Below are 21,906 nucleotides of genomic sequence, written 5' to 3'. Positions count from 1 at the left end.
TAGAAGGAAAAGGAGTTTAGTAAGGCGAGGCACATAGGGCGGTCGAGGAAAGTCACACGCCTGAAAAAGGAACACAAGGTTGGCGCATTGACGCGTTCAAGGCGCGCTCGCAGGATCAAGAGATCCCATTGGTCAAATCCTGAGGGTCCCGCCTACAACGTCTAGTTCACCAATGACTGCGCGGCGAGGCAGGTGCAGGGCTGGGCGAGTCTCGCGCGGGCTCCTTAAGTAGCGGCTGCGTGGCTGCCCTTGTAGACTCGCCCCCGACGGCGCTAGACCCGAACGACGTCGGACGTGCCGGATCTCATTCACGGAACCATGTCTAGGAAAGAAGCGGGGGGCAACGCCTCTCCCGGGGTCGTTGCTTCCCAGGAAAGCTCGGCCCAGACCCGGCCACCCGAGACACCAGTGGAGGAACTGACTCGAAGAGGTCGGGGGGCCCGTAGAGGCGGCAAAGGTGGCGGCTGGAGGGACTCCGCCGACTTCCAGCAGCCAGGGGCCGCTGGTCCCCAGGAACCGCCGCTGTGCTTTAGATTGAAGAAAGACTGGGTCGGCATCGTGATCGGTGAGAGCGAGAGGATGGGTATGCGGCACAGGTTAGGGACGAAGAATGGGTGGGGCCAGGGGCGGAGCCTGGGCGAGGGCATCCCCGCCCCGGTTCGCCTCACCTGCAATCAGCTGCCACCTAATGCTATTCAGGTCTCGTTATAGTATCTCTCATGCCATCTGGTGCTAGTATGATGTCTTCTAATGCACCTTTTGATATTTTGTAGAGGTTATGTTTCGGGAAAGCAAAGTCTTAGAAGACATGAAATTTTCGGTAAAAACCAGGCCTTTTGACAGCGTACACCAACAAAGTAGTGCTTACACCAACATGAGCAACAAAGTAGTACTGAATCAGTCTGTTTCAGCACCATTTAGAACCATTAACTAATGGACATTAGCCATATCTTACACTTAGCTTCTTTAAGTGTGATTTTCTACTGAAAAACAGACTCTTCTCAGTACATCATGAATGTTACAATACATTTTTGAAAAGCATTTAGGAATTATTGGAATGTAGCTGTGCCACATTTATTGCCACTAAGTCTGAAGATAAATTCCAACATTTTTCCCATCAGGGGAGGGAGCTAGTATTTTGCTTTACCCCTTTTCGAAAACTGTTTGGAAAAATTGAACTGGCAGCGATTAAATAGAGCAATATAAAACTGATAGCTCGACCAACCAGAGATTTTTTCAGTACCTCAAGAGGCTCAGAGATCTGAAGTTAGGCTTCATTAACAAAAGTCACTAGATTTGTAATAAAATCACTATTTTTTTTTAACATTTATTTATTTTCTTATACAAGCACTGGGTATAGTCAGAAGTGCAGGAGGGTGAGAGAAATCACCAGAGCCAGAGCGGGGAACAGAACAGGCAAACTGACGAAGTTCATTACTGAGGGGACCAGTGGACATGGCAGGAGAGGTCTGCGTGCCATGTGGGACGCTCGCCCTCACCCGGGGCCAGGGATCGGAATCGGTGCCGCAGAGGCTGCGGGCAGCTTCACAGCCCAGCGTTCAACTGGGGAGGCCCAATAAAATCACTTTAAATTCAACACTTACTGAGCACCTGTGTAATACAGCCTCTGTGCTAAAAAGTACCCACTCGATGTTGGTTCTGGATCCGATTTTTTTATGGTAAAAAACAAATTTAAATTAAACAATTTTAGTGTACAGTACAATAATAGTCATGAGAACAGTGTTATATAGTACTTCTCTAAAATGTTTTCCTCTAGCTTGACTGAAACTACCCATTGAACAACTTCTTATTTCCCCATTCCAATTTCCCCCTTCCCTAGTAATCGCCATACTACTTTTGTTCTATCAGCTTGAGTATATTAGATACCTCATGGAAACAATCATACACTATTTGTTTTTAGTGATTGGCTTATTTTACTTAGCATAATGTCCTCAGATTTTATCCATGGCCCCACTAGCAGGATTTCTTTTTTTTTTTTTAAGATTTATTTATTTATGCATACAAGAGCTGGGGTGTAGGCCAGAGGTGTGGGGAGGGTGAGTGTGTGTGAGAGGATTCATGAGAGGCAGAGTGGGAGCAAAACAGGGGGATCTACTGAAATACATTGCTGGGGGGAGCAGTGGGTGAGACAGGAGAGGTTTGCTGCGCATGTGGATTAGCTCCCTGGCCAGGTATTGAACTCGTGCTGCAGTGGCTACCAATAGCTTCATAGTGCTGAGATTTAACCCCCTGCACCACCAGGGAGGCCTCAGGATTTCTTTTTTTTTTTAAGACTGAAAAAAGTATATATATATATATACACACACACACACATATATACACACACACACATACCCCATGTTATTTCCAATTATCTATCACTTCCAATCCATTTAATTATTTCCACATCTTGGAAATTATGAACTCTGCCCTGAAGAACAGGGAAGTACAGATAACATTTTGAGAGTCTGAATTGAATTATTTTGGATTAATACTGAGAATTGGCATTATATATGGTAGTTCTAGTTTTAATATTTTGAGGTGTCTATACAGATTTTTGTATAGACAAACAAAATGGTTGCACCACTAACAGTGCACAAGGATACTCTTTTTACATCCTCACCAACACTTATTATCCATTCTAATGGATAAATAAGATGATGTCTCAGTATGGTTTTGATTTGCATTTCTCTAATGGTTTCAGCATCTCATAGATATTTGTTGGACGTTCATATGTCTTTAAAGTAATGCCTGTTTGAGTCCTCTGACCATTTTTAATTGGATTTTTTGTTAAACTGCCCTGTGCAAGAGTTCCAGTTTCTCCACATCCTTGCCATCACTTGGGATCCAGTTGGTTTGTACTTGGGCTGATAATGAGTCATTGGTATCTACCTTTGGGAAAGGAGCCTTTGACTACCGACCTAAATTTGGAATAGAAAGCTCTTGATTCCCTACTTCCTAACTGAAAATGATACAAGACTTTCGGAACCTTTCTTTGGATAATATGAGAAAGAACTAGAGAAGGTTCTTTGAGGAAAGTAGGTAAATCCCCCTTACTGATTTCAACTTGGCTTTTTTCTTTAAAAACTACTTTATTTTAAAAAACAGGTCGTGGTGGGTCAAAAATAAGAGATATTCAAAGTACAACAAACACCAAAATACAGGTAAGTGATGTGTGTTCTTAAAAGCATTATTCATTCCTAACTCTAATTTCTGCTTCAGTTATTAACTTACTGTGTAAACTTAGATATGATACAGCAAAGATCTTCAACTACCATTCTTTTAAAGAAATTACCTAAACTGTGCTCCATTCCATATCCAGGTTTTTTTACTCATGGAGGTAAAAATCTTAAGTGATAACCTCCTCTGAAGAATGAGATCTCTGGGGAATACTCATCATGACCTTCCTGACCCTCACCCTTCAAATCTTCATCTTCTGTATTCCAAAACCAGAAGTCCTCAGATTATTCCCTCCCTTTATCTTACAACCAGCCCATCACTGAGCTTTCTGTTTCCTATACTTCTCAAGAAGAGTCACATCATTTGGAGCATTTTCCCCTAACTGTCCATCCTGCTTACAATCTTCACTGTGGCTGGGACAGTCTTTCTAAAACACAAATGATTATGTGTTCATGAGCTGTCTCTGCATAAAGCCCTTTCATAATATCTAATACTTCTTAGCATGGTCCACTTGATCTGGCTTCTTCAACCTCCACCTTCCTCTTTCCTCACTCCCTCAACCCAGTCCTCAAGTATTCCCACACAATTCTGACACTTCCCTGTTCTAGTTAATGTAATTCCTACTGTCAGAGAAATCTAAGACTTCCTGCTTCCTCATTCTGTGTAGGTGTCTTTTTTGAATTCTCTCAGCATCCCATTTCAGTCTCTTTTAAGCACTTACACAAAATATCTATGGACACTGCAGGTAGTAAGCTTTGTTTCAATCACCAGTCTAAGACATTTGATATAATAGTATTATATATAGTAGATAAATACTAGTAGATAAACAGTAGATAAATACTATTGAATCAATGAGGGTATCTATGATTATGTATGTTTAAAGGTGCTACTTTAGGTCTTAGCCTTCAAGTATCCTTTTAGCGTCAAAGTTTGCTTCCATTACAGTATACTGTAATACATAGATATTGAATATCTGTTTATACATGATGTGTAAGTATAGCATTCTCTCAGGTTAAAAATTTGCATACCTAACTATCAGTTATTTTTACGTAGCATATAAATTAATCCACTCCATCCCTATACAATTCTGTAAGATTAACCAAATTACCATTTTATATGTTTGAAGTGAGACTCAAAGTAATTGAAATCACTTACTAGGTATAACAGCATAATCTAATGCTATTTGTTGAATTTACTCACTACCTGTTAATAGATATAAAATTAGTGCTCTCCACAAGGGAGTATGGTGATGGTGCATGGGTGAATTGGTGGTGGGAATTTCATGGAGACTATACTGGAGAGGAGAAAACATACTTTGTACAAAAATGAAGAATGAGGTAAAAAATATATAAAATAAAATTAGTTGTCTCCTACTCCTTCCCTCCTCCCCTCATCCAACCTAAAGGTAATTCTCAGAGTGAACATAAGTAGCATCCCTTTCATCAATTAGATTCTTAGACACTGACACTGATCAGTATACTATTGCTACTATACAATAGCAATAGTATATTCTGTTTATACTTCATACTATGTTGAGTGATTGGGAGATGGTAGTGAAGGGACTTTAATCTCACCTATTTCCCCTTTATATCCCCGTATAGATAATAAAAGGGCATCCTGAAGCCGAGGTCAAAATTTTTGGCAGCAAAGCAATGCAGACAAAAGCTAAAGCAATGATAGATAATCTTGTTAAAAAACAAGAAAATTACAGTTCAGCTGCCAGAGTTGGTAAGTAATTTTACCCACGATAGTCCCATAAAATTTGTAAAATTGTATTTAGTGTTATACACCATGTTGTTGCTGATGTTTTTCCTGAGAAGTTTTAGATTGTCATCATTAAATCTAGTGTGCTAAAGGGTTTTTTCCCTTTGAAATCCCAGAATCCTTTTTTCCTCAAATTAAATATCTACTTCATCTCTGTAGTTAAGTCTAGACTGTTTATCTTAAGCCACCAAAGAGTGAGAGGACAAAATAAACATTTTTTTAAAGGGATTTATTTTATTTATGCATATTAGAACTGGGGTGTAGGCCAGAGGTGGGGGGAATAAGAGGATTCATAAGAGACAGAGTGGGGAGCAGAACAAGCAGATCTATTAAAATATACTACTAAGGGGAGCAGCGGCAAGACAGTACAGGTCTGCTGTGCCATGTGTGTTAGCTCCCCAGCCAGGGATCAAGCTCATGCCACAATGACTGACACTACTTTGATATCGCTGAGACTTAATATCGCTGAGACTCACCTGAGAGGGCCAGGAAAAAATAAACTTTTAAAATAGTCCCTAATTAACAGAAGTAGAACAAAGATTAGTCCTGGCCAACTGGCTCTACGATCTTTCCACTAGATTATCACAGACTTTGAAAAAAAGCCTAAATTATTTTTGGAGTATATTTGATATATCAGATCTTCTTGGACTAGAAAAAAAATATTGAATGATTTCCAGAGGCAACATGGAATTTTAAAGAAGAGTCTTGGTTTCAGATGACAGCATTATACCTTAGTGTTTCTTAGGAAAGATAAGAGTCTGTCCTGGGTGTAACATCTGCCTCATAGGATTATTGTAATGATTAAGTGATATGTGTGTGATTCACTAGTGGATATTAGGACCTCATGCTGTTTTCCTTACCGTCAATAAAATTTTTCCATTTCATAAAATTGATGGCAAAAACCATAACTAGAATTATCATGGTACTGTAGTACTAGAACGCTAAATTTTGTATTTGAAACATTATTTTGTGGTTATTAAACATGAAATATAATAGTATCATGATTTTGAGGATTGTGTAGTGGTAGAATGTATTTTGTAAGTAAGTCAGTAAAAATATTTTTAACAGATATTGTTGCATTCCAACCTTCTGTTGGAAAAGATGTAAGGACAGAAGACAGTGTTGTCACAGAAGATCAGCCTTTGATTGATTGGGATCAAATTCGAGAAGAATCTTTGAAATGGGAAAAAAAAAAGTGGGCAGGTTAGTGTCTTGACATTTACATGTGGTGTTGGTATTTCTGTTTATGGAAGTGTTTATTATCCTTTATAAAATGTCTCTTATTTTTAGCAATAAATCTATACGGAAAATGATAGTAAAATTTGAAATGCTACAAGAAGTTCCTAGGGCAGGATAGTTTCTGTATTGCCTGGGTTGTGATTTATTCTATAGATGGAAAATTAAAACATTAAATTTATTTATACTTTGTATTATTTGAGGTAACTCACTGCTTAAGTTTTATTTTTTATTATTTTTAAAGATTTATTTTACTTATTAATGCATGCAAGAGCTGGGGTGTAGCCCAAAGGTGTGGTGGGTAAGAGGAGTCACCAGAGACAGAGTTGGGACCAGAACAGGTGGATCTAATGAAATACACTGCTAAGGGGAGCAGCGGGCAAGACAGGAGAGGTCTGCTGTGCCATGTGGTTAGCTCCTTGGCCTGGGATTGAACTCATGCTTAGTGGCTGGTGATAGCTTAATAGTGCTGAGACTTAACCCCTAGCTCCACCCCTGCTAAAGTTTTAGATAGAAAACTAAAGTTTTAGATAGCAGGGAGGCCCCTGCTAAAGTTTTAGATAGAAAATCAGGCCCAAAGGGATAAATGAAGGGAATAAACATGCCAACATTATATTCCAATCAAAATAACCATAAGTTGTTATTTTGATGCTGTTGGTGTGTCTGAGCTGAAAACAGTAAAATCAATAGGGAAAAACATTACATGAAGTAGCAGATAGTTGTTGAAGGGACTTAATTTTTAAAAATTTGTCTTGTTTAATTTTAAATGAATTTCCAACTTGCAATTATATATAGCTTATAATATTTCACATTATAGCCATTGAATTTTAGAGTAAATTCAGGCACTAATTTTGGCTATCGGAATGAGGGAGTTTAAAAAAAAATGCAGCTGTAATATACTATTTATTTTAATCTAAAAAGTTAATGCACAATCTATGACAAATATAAATGATGATTAACTCCATGTCATGGTTAACCTATCTACATGTTAAGTTTCTGATATAATCTTGACAATGCATTTATAGGAAGGGGCGCGACTTGGGATAGGGAGCCAGAAATTTAAATTTGGAAGACATATAATAGGCAATTAAGAGAAATCAAACTTTAGAGAGTGGAAAAAAGATAATTATTCCTAAACGGTAATGAGATGGACCTTCAAAGAAAATATAAAATCAGCCTACTAAGTGTGAGGAAGATTAACCAATTGTGATATTTGTTTTGTACATTGTAGTTTCTTTTATTTTAAATTTAATTGTTAAATCCTAAAAAAAAAAATAACTGAAAGACAAGTCAAAAAGAGATCCTAGACTGTCATAAGCTTGGCTCATAAGGGCAAGAACAACTATCTATAACTGTATGTTGCAAGTATTTTATTTTTTTTTTTTTTAAAGATTTATTTATTTATTTATACAAGCACTGGGTACAGTCAGAAGCGCGGGAGGGTGAGAGAATTCACCAGAGCCAGAGCGGGGAGCAGAGCTGGCAGAAGGACCGAAGTACACTGCTGAGGGTAGCAGCGGGCAGCAGGAGAGGTCTGCACGCCATGTGGGACCCTCCTCCAGTGGCCGGGGTACAGCCGGGGATCGAACCGTCGCTGCCGAGGCTGCAGGCAGCTTCACAACCCAGCACTCAACCGCTGTGCCACCGGGGAGGCCCAAGTATTTTAGTTTAATTGTTGTTACTTTAAGTGTCAATGAAATGTAAATTCTGATTATTTATCAAAGTTTAATTTTCATGTTTGTCTCAGATTTGCCTCCGATTAAGAAAAACTTTTATACTGAATCAGAAACCACAAGCTTAATGTCACAGGTGCAAATAGATAATTGGAGGTAATTTTATTTTATTATGTTTTTAAGTGAGTTTTTATACAGTTATTAAATTAATTCATTAGGCAAAGATTTGAAATGATTGCATTTTGATTGCATTTGAAAACTATACCTTCCATCTTCAAATGAAAAATTGGTTGGATCCTTCATTTTTTATATATTTATATGTAAAGATTTATTTATTTATGTACACAAGAACTGGGGTACAGGCTAGAGCAGGGGGCACCAGAGACAGAGTGGGGAACAGAACAGGCAGATGAAACACACTGCTGACAGGAGCAGTGAGCGAACCAGGAGAGGTCTCCTGCGTCATGTGGGTTACTCCCTGGCCGGGGATCGAACCTGTGCTGCAGTGGCTGCGGATTGCTTCATAGGTTGTGTCTTAACCCCTTGCACCACCAGGGAGGCCTACCTTCATGTTACATATTTTAAAGAATGTATTTATATATAAACAGAGCATATTTAGGGTATTGGGTAGCATTTATTGCTCCTCAATAAAACTTTCTTCAAAGAAGCAAAATTTGTGTCTAAGAGTAGTCACTATCCATAGAAAGCTATCGAACACTTAAAATATGGCTAGTATAATTGAGGAAATTGAACTTTAAGTGGGTACATGTGGTTAGCATATGCTGCTTTGCACAGCAGTTTTAGAGAATTATTTTGCCAGCTGCTAAAAGTCATAAGAAATTAATCTTGATATCTGAATATTGGATTAATTGCTTATTCTTGAATCCTTCTTATGTGAAATTAAAGATGCTAGTGACCACTTTTTTTCTAAGATACATGATATTGCAGAATGAACAGTTATTCTGGGGTTGGGGTAGGGCTCAGACTTTGGACAAGTAACTAATCTCATAATTACCTGTCAAATGATAAAATTCTTACTTCTCAGGATTGTTAAGGATCAATTGAGGAAATATGCTTGGAACATTTTAGGCTTTCAAGTGTTTGCCAAGTATGATTTTGAATTACAAACATTTAATTTTCAGGTTCTATTCTTAACCTTTCTATGAATCTTTCATTGGTCCATATAATGTAAAATGTAATTTTTTTTCTTTTCTGCAGCTATTTGATGAGAAAAAGATGAACTCACTTCTCTTCTTAGTTATTAAATTTTACTGGTTTTTATATTTTGTAGTTGACTTTGTAGATATGATCTGAGCTAATGCCGGGAAAAATTTCTTGTTTGGGGAGCAAAGGGATCAAAGCCACTAATCCTTGTTCTATTTTCCCTTGAAGGAAGGAAAATTATAATATAATGTGCGATGACTTGAAAGGTGGTGAAAAACGTCCTATCCCCAATCCTACATGTAAATTTGAAGATGCCTTTCAGTGTTACCCTGAAATTATGGAAAACATTAAAAAGGCAGGTTTTCAAAAGCCAACACCAATTCAGGTATGCGTTCTCTAATTCTAATTGTTTTTCCCCCTCAAACTAATATCTGAATGTTAGGAGTTTAAGCACCATGGAAAAACTATCTTTTATGAGCTGTTTCTAGGAGCACCTGTACCACCAGTGCTTTGCACTCAAAAAAATTTTTGGAAGTGGGAGAGGTCAGACACTTGACAGAAATGTACTCTTTATTTTAATGTTTCATTCTGTTTCAGTCACAGGCATGGCCAATAATTCTGCAAGGAATCGATCTTATAGGAGTTGCCCAAACTGGAACTGGGAAGACATTGTCCTACTTAATGCCTGGATTTATTCACTTGGACTCTCAACCAGTGTAAGAATTTCTACAGCTGTGTTCTCTTTCTAGGGGTTTAATAGATATACCTAAAATGATACTAAAATTTCTTTCATCTATTGCATTAGTCAAAGAGCAAAGACAAAATATTTATTGGTAGCAATGGTAGTATCTACCAAGAGCTTTAATAGTGTACCCTTGCGGGGCATCCTGGGTGGTGCAAGGGTTAAGACGCAATCTCTGAGGCAATCTGCAGCCACTGCAGCACGAAATCAATTCCCAGCCAGCCAGGGAGCAACCCACATGGCGCAGCAGAGCTATCCTGTCTCCCTGCTGCTCCCCTCAGCAATGTGTTTCAGTACATCTGCCTGTTCTGTTCCTCACTCTGTCTCTGGTGAATCCTCTCACCCCCTTCACCTTTGGCCTGTACCCAGTTCTTGTATGCATAAATAAATAAATCTTTTTTTAAAAATGGTGTATATACCATTGGAATCAAATAGTCTAAAGTAGTATATGTCCAAATATAATATGCTATTTTCTGAGAGGATGTTTGACACAAGAAAGCATTAACCATGTAAATTGAAAAGGCTAGTATCTGGGCCCTTGGATTTTTCCTTATTTGGTTATTTTTCTATATTTCTCCACTTCCATAATGAATGTTTGTGACTTTGATACTCAGTGACAAATCCTGAAAGCACTGCAACAATGCACCAGGAGTCTAAGAAAGATATTCTAATATTACTCTGTTTTCTTTTCAAAGAACTGGAGAAAAAAGGAATGGGCCTGGTATGCTAGTCCTTACACCCACTCGAGAATTAGCTCTTCAAGTGGAAGCTGAGTGTTCAAAATATATATATAAAGGTCTTAGAAGGTAAGTCATTTATTTGGTTACTTTTGCATCAGTATTTTAATAATTTATAGCTTACCATATTCTCCCCGTTATCTTTCACACATTTTTGAGAATCTAAATGGCTCAGAATGAGTCAGGTATTACCCCAATCCAAATCAACTATAGCCACGGCAGTTGTGTTAAAATAATAATATAAACATGGTTCTTTAGGCCATGCCACCCTCTGTTGATGGGTGTGACTAGTACTCCGAAAGGTGTAATTACTACAGAACATCTGTCATTTATTTGATGTATATACCTTTAATTTGTTATCAGAGGCTCCAAATTTTTCACTTGGTTGGAATTTTGAGTTGTGATGAGATATTCCTTGCCTGAACATGAACCTCTGTTTTCTTTTAGTGTTTGTATATATGGTGGTGGAGACAGAGGTGGACAAATACAAGACTTGACAAAGGGTGTAGATATCATTATTGCAACTCCTGGGAGATTGAATGATCTGCAAATGAATAATTTTGTCAACCTGAAAAGTGTAACCTACTTGGTAATCTTGAAGTATATGAATTTGGGATACTGGGGAGAACTGAATTCTTTTATATATTTTTTGAATGGCTGAAATAATTGTTTTAAATTTTAGGAGGATTTCCTATTCTCTCTAGTATATTAAATAAGGATCTTTTAAATAATTCTATTTTAATGTTTTTTATGCATGTTGGGAAAATGCAGATAAATACAAAAGAAAATTAGAATCCATATGGATTTTTAAACAATTTTTTTTCATTAAATAGATTTAGAAACTATTAGTCAACTTAAAATAAAGCTGTTACAAAAGCCAAAACAAATGGCTTATAGGGCCTCCCCAGTGGCGCAGCGGTTGAGCGCTGGGTTGCGAAGCTGCCCGCGGCCTCTGCGGCGCCGGTTCGATCCCCGGCTGCTCCCCGGCCCCGGAGGAGGATCCCACATGGTGCGCAGACCTCTCCTGCCACCCGCTGCTCCCCTCAGCAGTGTACTTCAGTCCTTCTGCCTGCTCTGCTCCCCGCTCTGGCTCTGGTGAATTCTCTCACCCTCCCGCGCTTCTGACTGTACCCAGTGCATGTATAAACAAAACAAACAAACAAATATAATAAATAAATAAAAGCATGCCTCTATTAAAAAAAAAAAAAACAAATGGCTTATATTCCCCTGGAGAAATGAAAGTAGTCCCTTAGGTAACAGGGGAAATGAGAACAATTTACCTGTTAGTATTAGACTTATTAAAACAGAGCATAAACACATTAGCTACCTCCTATATCTAATCTACCCACAATCATTTTTAATGCAGGTTTTAGATGAAGCTGACAAGATGTTGGATATGGGATTTGAACCCCAGATAATGAAGATTTTATTAGATGTGCGCCCAGACAGGCAAACTATTATGACAAGGTAGGTGTGTGCCTAAGTGCTAGTCTGCAAAATTAGATGTCAATGGAATAGAGGTTGATTTCCACCCAGGACCAAAGAATTTTAATTTTAGAGCATTACTTGAAAGTATTGAGATCCTTAGGTAAAAGATATCAGTTTTGCACTTAAGTGTAAGGGTATGAACTGCTATTGCGTTTCCTAAGTTACATGTAGAGATTTCTGTAAAAGCAGAAGGGACACTTTCATAGTGGGGAGCCTCACGTTTGAGTAAATGGTTACCCCTCCGTAGAGATAAACATTTCATCACTGGATACTTTTTTTGCCCAAGACAAAGCTGAGGAAGAAATGATTTTCATTTAAATGCAGAGTGATCTGTAGACCAATTTCTTCTGAACGTAAATCCTTTGTGTCACTAACATTTAAAAAATAGCATATAGTTGAAGGGAAATACTAAATGTCCTCATTTTATTAGTAATCTTCCTCTTTTAAGAAAAATGAAGTTAGATTTCATTGTAACTACTGAGAAAGTACAAAAAGTGCTTACTTTCATAATATATATATGATTAAAGAAACCTAATTTATATATCTTTTCATCAGTATACTTTAAATATTTTTATTTGCCAGGAGCACTTCGATCTGCATGCTGACAGTGTATGAGTACTGTTTTTTGTCTTTCATAAAGACTGAGAGAACTAATCTAACATTTGAATTCATTTTACTTCTCCATAGTTTAGAATTTAAGATATAAGTGTCCTCCACCTACTTAAGTTTATTTAAAATTTTCATCTATTGATAGTAGTTATACTGCAGTTGAGTAGTTTTTGCGAAGCATGCATTATCTGTAAAGTATGCCACACTGAAAAGTATAAATTTGCTCTTCATGGGTAATTTGGTTCATAGCTCTTAAAAACCTTAGTAATATTTGGTTTATAGTAAATTTTTAATGTTTGTTATCTTGTTTTATTTCTAGTGCAACTTGGCCATATGCTGTCCGTCGACTTGCACAATCATATTTGAAAGAACCAATGATTGTATATGTTGGTACTTTGGATCTAGTTGTAAGCTTGTTTTTTATTACTTTTGTTAAACTATTTCTTAAGTAAGGATTTGATTTGTTTTTTGGCATGACTGCTCTGCCCACTCACCAATTTTACAGCAAATCCTAAATGCATGTGATTTTATCCATAAATACTTATATGTTTATGTCTAAAAAATCATTTTAACATGCTACAGTACTATTATTTCACATTTAATATTGTAATAATTTCTTAATACTAGTGTCTAGTCAGTGTTCTATTTTCATTAAATCCAGTTCTAAAAAGGTCTACAAATGTGTATTTATGTAAGTGTAGTATTCTTTTTGTGAAGTTAAGATTAATCAAGTGTTCAGATGTTAAAAATAATAAAATTTATAATTAAATATTTCACATCTCTCTCCCATTATAAATTTCTTACCTTTCACTTAATTGATATTAGCCTTTCAATTAGCCATTAATGAAAACTGATATTTTTTCTTAATCCCTAATAATGACTCATTATCTTGACTCATTATTTCACTACAGATTTCATGAAAGATAGAATGCTTAACTCTTTCCTTTCATAAAATGCTGTTAAAATCTATTTTATCTCTGAGTCAAAAATGATACCTATGATATTATATTTTGAAATTTTGCAAATTGTCAAAATACTCATTAAATGGAAACTCCTGTGTCATCAGCTGATCATCTTCCTTCATTGTATAAGAACTATACCCAGAATTTATAATGACAGCCTTTGTAAACTTGACCTCACCCTGTAGTTTTCTTTTCCTACAATGGTGACCATTTGCTTTCAACACACTGCCAAGCATTCAAGAGTTCCCAATTTAGTTAGGTGAGTAAGTGACAAAAAGTGAAAGGATCAGCTACAAGTACTAGGGTAAAAATGAGTAGTTTTGCAAGGACCTGCTTTTTTCCTGAGTAGCTTATAAAAAAATTAACCAATCAATGATAAAAATAAGGTGAATTTCATGTCAATGTATGGAATTTGTCCCTCAGTGTTGATATATTAATGATCTTTGAATCCTTTAGGCTGTCAGTACCGTGAAACAAAACATAATTGTCACCACGGAAGAAGAGAAACGATCTCATGTTCAAACTTTCCTAGAGAGCATGTCTCCCAAAGATAAAGTTATAGTATTTGTCAGCAGAAAATCTGTGTAGGTATTTTTTCTTTTACAACCTTAGTCATCAGTCGTATTGATTTGCTAAGCATCATTTCAGTTTGTACAGTTAACTTCAAATGGGGGTATATATATCTTACAGAGTAGTATATCAAACTTTCACTTATAGAAATAAAAACTAGTGAATAGATGGTATAAGAATAAGCCCTTAATTTTAAGATCACTACTTTTATCTTTTGCTTCAGTGCTGATCACTTGTCAAGTGACCTGGTTCTCCGACATGTATCAGTAGAGTCTCTGCATGGCAATAGAGAACAGTGCGACCGAGAGAGAGCATTAGAAAATTTTAAAACAGGTACATTTATACAGTTTGTATCTGTTGTATTTTAGAAGTGCTGAGCACCTAGGCTTGTCTGAATGACAGCAGCATTTCATGGAACCCATTTCTAAGATTGTCATCAACTTGCAGATGCCAAAACTATAATTGTTAAGAGCTCTAAATATTTATCAGACTCTCAGAACTATCCAGACCCAAAAAGCTAGTATTTAAACCTAGGTATTAGGGTAATAATTTGCAGTGGGAGACATTTCTATGAAATTACCTGAAAGACATATATATATATGCACATAGTTTTGTGGTATGGTTCAGATGATTCAGGGGCTCTTTGTGGAACCAACATATCTATTGTGTTGTAATTTACCAGGAATTAGAATATAAATATCCCTTTCATATTTTTACTCTTTTAATGAGTGTTTTACTATAAGCAATAATAGTTCACCTAATTAAATATTAAGGTAAAATGTACTTTTGATATGTGTGTTGGACTGGTTTATGTCAGCATGTCCATGTTCATTTGGTTTTACTGTTTAGGTAAAGTGAGAATACTGATAGCTACTGACTTAGCATCTCGAGGTCTCGATGTCCACGATGTCACCCACGTCTATAATTATGATTTTCCACGGAACATTGAGGAATATGTACACAGAATAGGGCGCACTGGAAGAGCAGGGTAAGTAAGCATAGTCCACCCATGAAAAAAGCCAATTCTGGCTCTTTCTTCCTCCCCATACTATTAATACCTGGAGAATTGTTTTGTTCTCTTGCATATAAATTGCTTGCACCTCCCCAGAACCTCCTTCACTACATAACCCCTTTTGAATTGGCTTGTTCCATATTCAGCCAGACCCCTTGATGTTAGCTGCACATGATTGAGTTAACTCTTCTATCTGTAGTGTCATGACATTGAGCCATATACCCAGTGGTTACTGTTGACCAGGTTGGCATATGTAAGAGGACTTTTTTTTTGAGGATTTATTTTATTTATTTATTTATAAATAACTATGTATTATATTAAGAGCTGGGGTGTAGGCCAGAGGTATAAGGGGGTGAGAGGATTCACCAGAGACAGAGTGGGGAGTAGAACAGGCTGATCTACTGAAATATACTGCTAAGGAAAGCAGTGGGCAAGACAGGAGAGGTCTGCTGTGCCATGTAGGTCACTCCTTAACCAGGGAGTGAACTCATGCTGCAGTGGTTGACCATAGCTTTATGGTGCTGAGACTTAACCCCTTGCACCACCAGAGATGCCTGTAAGAGGACTTTTTTTCCCAAAAGTACTGCTGTCATATCCCCTGTAACATGCCATTTAATAAACTGTGATCATTTAGATTCCAAGTTTCTGGTTGAGTGATGCCAAGTCTTAATACATAATACATATTTGGGTTTGTCAGAATTGAAGTTTTGTTGCTGCTGTTTTTATTTTGCTATTTTGCTAACTGAATCATGAATGCAAATTTTCATATTACCTGTTTTTTCCCTCTCCTAAGGAGGACTGGAGTATCAATTACTCTTGTCACTAGAAATGATTGGAGGGTTGCCAATGAATTAATTAGTATTCTGGAAAGAGCACATCAGGTGAGAATATGCATCTCATTACAATTCTACTTATCAATTTTCTAAATTTCATTTATTGCAAGTATGAGGGCTTACTGCTTATCAGGAAAGACAGATAGTAAGCAAGTAAACATGTTATGAATGATATGGCATGGCAAAGATAAGGAACTGTAGGATCATATAATCAGGGAACCAAATCTAATGTGGTGAACATAAATGAAAACTGCTGAGGAGGAAATCAGTAGGGTGGAGGGGCGAAAACTGTAGAAGAATGATTTAAGTGTTTCATCAGGGAACATATTCAGGCCCAGAAGAGAGAAAGAATGATACAGAAAGTGGCACCAGGTATGCAATAAGAGGACTCCACAAGTGAGGGAGCGGCATAATAATGGGTGATTTTAAGATTAGTTTGGTTTTATAGCTTGAAGATAGATTCACAGTTAGTATGCAGAGGTGCAGTTCAAATACATTTCATTGTATTTGAAAGATGTCATGTATTCCCTTGTCAGAGATTCTCTGAAAGAATTTGAAGGTATTTTAGCATATTGTTGAAAAGCTATTGTACTGAAAGAAAAAAACTCAATCCTAGTAACGCATTTAATGGTTTCAGAGTATCCCAGAGGATCTTGTGTCTATGGCTGAGAGATACAAGGCAAATAAGCTGAAAAAAGAAATGGAAAAAAAATTGGGAAGACCCCAAGGAAAGCCCAAAAAGTTTTACGATTAAGTCTGAGTTGAAAAGTGGCATCAGACTACTTATATGAGGTAAAATTTGGGTAACACAGACTTTCAAATGTCTGTTTCCCTTTACTAGGCTCTGTGTATTTATTACAATTAGCATTATCTATTAGCGTCTTTAACATAATAAACTACTGGGTGTCATTCTCTACCCATTACCTAAATTCCAGTTAATGTGTTTTATTTAAAATTGTAAGTATTAATTCAGAGTTGAAAAAATAAAAGTTATACAGAAATATCGTTAAGAGTGTAATGGTATAATGTGTTATAAACTTTTCTAAGCAATGTGGTAATATATCAATTATAAATATATATATATACTTTTTTCCCAGTAACTCTTCTCCTAATATATTCTATAAAGATGTCTGCATATATAAGTAAGTATTTATTATAGCAGTATTGTAATAGGAAAAGACAATAACCTAAATGTCAGTAGGTAATCATCTGAATAAACTGTGAAGAAAATTTTTTGCAAATCATAATCTGATAAATGATTAATACCTACAATACAGAGAGAACTCTTACAACTGAACAAAAAACAGCCCCATTAAAAATGGGCTAAGACTTGGGCCTCCCCGGTGGTGCAGCGGTTGAGCGCTGGGTTGAGAAGCTGCCTGCACCCTCTGCAGCACCAGTTTGATCCCCGGCCACCAGGCAAGGGTCCCACATGGCGCGCAGACCTCTCCTGCCACCCGCTGCTCCCCTGAGCAGTGTACTTCGTCACTCTGCCTGTTCTACTCTCCGCTCTGGCTCTGGTGAATTCTCTCACCCTCCTGCACCTCTGACTGTACCCAGTGCTTGTATAAATAAATAAATCAATCTTAAAAAAAAAAAGTTAAAAAAAAATGGGCTAAGACTTGACTAGATATTTTCTCCAAAGAAGACTAAATAGCCAATAAGCATGAAAATATAGCAAGTCTCAATAATCATCAAGGAAATAAATGCATATCAAAATCACTATGCACATCACACCCATCAGGATAACTGTTATCAAATAAACAAAATAACAAAAGTGTTGGCAAGGAGTGGAGAAATTAGAGCCCTATGCACTGCTGGTGAGTATGTGAAATGGTTTATCCACTATGGAAAATATGACAGTTCCTCAAGAAATCAAGAATATAATCCAGCAATTCATTTTGGTGTGTAAGTCCAAAAGTATTGAAAGTAGGGTTACATAAGATATTTGTATGCCCGTTTTCAAAGCAGCTTTATTAATTGTAGCCAGAGGTGGTGGCAACCCAGGTAAGTATCCAGTGGGTAAATGGATAAACTAAGTGTGTAAAAAATGCTGACACAAGCTATAACATTGATGAGCCTAGAGACACCATTATGCTATAGAAAATAAGCCAGTTACAAATTGATTCCTTTTATGTGAGGTACCTAGATGAGTCTGTTTGTAGAGACAAATAGTGGTTCCCAGGAGCTGGTGAGAGGGAGGAAATTTGGAGATGTTTAGTGGGTAGAGTTTGTTTTGCATGATGAAAAAGTTGTGGAGATTGTGCTACAACCAATGTGAATAATAACATTGCAGAATTGTATATTTAAATAGTTGGGATGGTAAATCTGTTGTGTGTATTTTATCACACTTAAAATTTTTTAAAATTTGGAACTAGCAATTTAAATTTTTCTTATTTTTCAGAATTCAAGATCTTTTAGAAATACACTGTTTAAGATAGATGGAAGTATTTGGAAGATGCTAACAGTATAAAGAAGCTACTGATTCTTAAAATAATAGTGTTTAAAATGTAGAATTTGAGGTTTTGTATTTTCTTTAATAAAATCAAAAGTATTTAAACTTGTTGAAAATTTTTTCTGGGATATTAAGGAATTAGTAGCGTTAAGATTTTTTCACTTTTTACTGTCTCTTTATTTAAAAAATAATAAAAGTAAAGTTTGTCTCCTGCATTGTTGCTATATCAAGGCCAGCCTTTAAATGGTTTAAAGCTTATTCAGATATTGTAATGGTAGTGGAATAGATACTGTTAACAAAATATATTAATATGTATGATAAAAAATAAGCTGATCTGCTCTGTAAAGCTGTCTGCAGCCTGTGCAGTGCTGGTTCCATTCCTGGCTGGCCAGGGAGAAACCCACATGGCGCGGCAGACCTCTCCTGCCTCACCCGCTGCTCCCCTCAACAGTGTCTTCGGTCCATCTGCCTGTTCTGCTCCCCACTCTGTTTCTGGTAAATTCTCTCACCTTCCCGTGCCTCTGACTGTACCCCAGTTCTTGTATAAATAAATCTTTAAAAAAAAAAAGGCTGATCTCTATTTCTGAATAGCCCTTTAATTTTGTTTGCTAAATATTTATTTGGGGTACTTTTCTTAGATGCTTACACTTTGTTTGGAAATAAAACAGTAAAAGGGTTTCATGGGACCAAAATATGCAATAGCTGTTCTTTAAATTTTAGCCTATAGCTCCATGCTGTATAAATGTACACTAGGAAATAATTTCATTTCCATGGAAGTTCCTTTGACTAAACAGTCACCAACTTTTCTTATAGTTTTGTATATAGTTTTCTGTTTTATACATGATAGTTATATTTATTAGTATCTATCACTTAGGCAGGTATTTATATTTGTATATAATTAGTTATACCTTCATTATCTCATCTTATTTACACTTAAACATGAGCATATGATTTTGTTGGTGGACACATTACTTTTCAATGTTTTCCTTTGTATCAAAAATCCTATGTGCGTGGAGTATAGAATCAAATTGTTCTACAAGGCTTATTTTTAAAAAGTAGTCCAGTAGTCCTCAACCTTTCTACACTTCATTTTCCATTACCAAGAGGCAACCATTCACCTTTTTAGCCATTTCTAAATAACGTGCTTGTATTTTCATTTTCTTGATTTTTCAAATTTCATATCTACTGACTTCCCACTGTAATCCTATGCCTGTGATGGTCAGACTCTTAGGGAAAGTCCAGTGATTGCCATCTACTGGGGTTCATGTCTATGTAGTAGAGAATTTTTTATTTTATGTATATTTTACATCATTATTCCATTTTTGTACAATGCATGCTTTCTCCTCTCAGATATGTAGTCCCCGTAAAATTCCCACCACCAATTGTAGTAGAGAATTTAACCTAACTCAGAGAAGTCTCACCTTTGCCCTTGGCTTTTAAGAAGTGATCATTCATTAAACCCTTTGAATATGCCAATGTGATTTATGTGGGGGTGTTGGGTCACACAGTATCAGCTTCTACCGCTTGATATCCAGAGGGAATGGAGACTGAAGTTAGATATGTGGGCAGCCATCCACTGAGCCCCAGTAAAAATCCTAGGCGTTGAGGTTCAGGTGAACTTCCCTGGATGTCATAATATTCCATGGTATTATCTTACATCACTGCCTTGAAAAAGAATAGAAAAAGGTGTAAACAAGCTCTTGGTTTGCTACCCTTCTAGACTCTGCTCTATGTGCTGTCCCTTGGCTAATTTCAACCCATACCTCTACATTGTAATATGCCATAACCATGACTGTAACCATTTCATTGAGTTCTGTGTCTTTTCAGTGAATTATCAAACCTGAGAATGATTCAGGAAGTTTTCTGAAACTGCAAGTGGTGTCAGAAATTAATCGAGTGGGCAATGCTTTTCCCCTAACCAGTTTACTGAACTAATATGGCACTATTGAATATGGCAGGGAACTATGACTTACTTCCAAAAAATTAAATAGGGTAAAGATGATGAGAGGTTCATAACTATAATATGTAATTATGCTAAATAAAACTTAACATTCTTCTTGTTGGAGTTCCTCACTCCCTTTCTGACTTTGAGGTGAACTGCTACATTTTGGCCTGCCAATGTTGGGAGGATCACTTAGCAATGACCTTCAGTTCTGGGCAGTTTCTTGGAGCTAAGGAAATCCTCTAGTTTACAAAATCCTCTAGCTTCTTACTAAAGTTGTCTTAAAACTATAAGCAACTGAACTTTGCCAACAATTGTGGATCCTTCTTTACTTGAGCCTCAGATGATACCAGAGCTCCAGTTGATATCTTGGTTGTAGCCTTATGAGACCCTGTACAGTCATGCCTAGAATCTTAACTCACAGAAACTGAAATAATGTGTGTTGCTTTAAGCCATAAGTTGATGTTAACTTATGTTGCAAGAGGAAATAAATACAATCCAACCACCATGACCATGACCACACAAGTAATCAGTCTGTTGCCTTATCCTCCCCAAATAATCATAATTTTGATTAATAGTCAAGTATTACTTTAGCTTCATAAATACAGCTGAGCAATATTCTTTTTTTTTTTTAAAGATTTATTTATTTATACAAGCAGTGGGTACAGTCAGAAGCATGGGAGGGTGAGAGAATTCACCAGAGCCAGAGCAGAGAACAGAACAGGAAGACCAACGAAGTACACTGCTGAGGGGAGCAGTGGGCAGCAGGAGAGGTCTGTGCTCCATGTGAGACCCTCACCCGGTGGCCAGGGATCGAACCGGTGCTGCAGAGGCTGCGGGCAGCTTTGCAACCCAGCGCTCAACTGCTGCGCCACAGGGGAGGCCCTGAGCAATATTCTTAAATTAGACTATGTTACTGTTCTTTTCTTGTATACATTCATTGTTTTCCTGGAGTTAAGAGTCGCTTGTATTCTTTGTATGCCATGTTTTTCTATTTATCATTACTTTCTTCCCATTACTTTTTCTCTCTTAGTATGTTCAAACATGGCTTGTAAAACAAGATTCATAACATGCACAAACCATAAAGGAGAAGATTGATAAATTCAACTACATTAAAATCTTAAAACCATGTTTATTAAAAGTCACTGAAGAAGATGACAGTGACAGACACACATTGGAAAAGGTATTCCAAATTATATAAAGAACTACAAAACAATGAGAAAAAATATAAAGTAGCCAATAAAGTGTGCAAATGAGTAGGAAAAAAATAGCAGTTGCCTGTAGGTTGAATACTGCTATAGCACAAAGGAAAAAGAGTGACATTTTATTCCATGCCTGTTCTATGAGTCTTACACCATGTGTGTTGCCTTTTCAAAAATACAGTAAATTCTCACTTAATATCATCAATAGTGTCCTGGAAACTGCAACTTTAGCAATTTGAAAGTATGTCCTCAATGTCATTTCATTTAATGTTGGCTGGGAATGTTTTTGCTAATCAAGCTTAGGACAAAGTGACATTTTTTGGGGGACATGGTATAG

At 36.9% G+C, this 21,906-nt stretch overlaps 1 protein-coding gene across 1 annotated transcript; it reads left to right on the top strand.

The window, feature by feature from the left end:
* Nucleotides 1–318: 318 nt before the first annotated feature.
* Nucleotides 319–16,724, top strand: DDX43 (DEAD-box helicase 43; the record flags this gene model as incomplete). The annotated part of the gene is made up of 16 exons (XM_084258697.1): nt 319–565; nt 3,109–3,164; nt 4,782–4,908; nt 6,013–6,147; nt 7,928–8,009; nt 9,246–9,402; nt 9,615–9,733; nt 10,455–10,565; nt 10,944–11,085; nt 11,863–11,963; nt 12,913–13,000; nt 14,012–14,139; nt 14,349–14,458; nt 14,975–15,113; nt 15,931–16,018; nt 16,608–16,724. 16 exons carry the CDS (start codon nt 319–321, stop codon nt 16,722–16,724), a joined length of 1,947 nt encoding a protein of 648 aa, XP_084114823.1.
* Between the last annotated feature and the right edge of the window lie 5,182 nt (nt 16,725–21,906).

Source organism: Talpa europaea (genome assembly GCF_964194135.1).
Source record: "Talpa europaea genome assembly, chromosome: 2".
Lineage (NCBI taxonomy): Eukaryota > Metazoa > Chordata > Mammalia > Eulipotyphla > Talpidae > Talpa > Talpa europaea.
The sequence above is the reverse complement of the archived record's forward strand: the minus strand, read 5'-3'. Positions and strand labels throughout refer to the sequence as shown.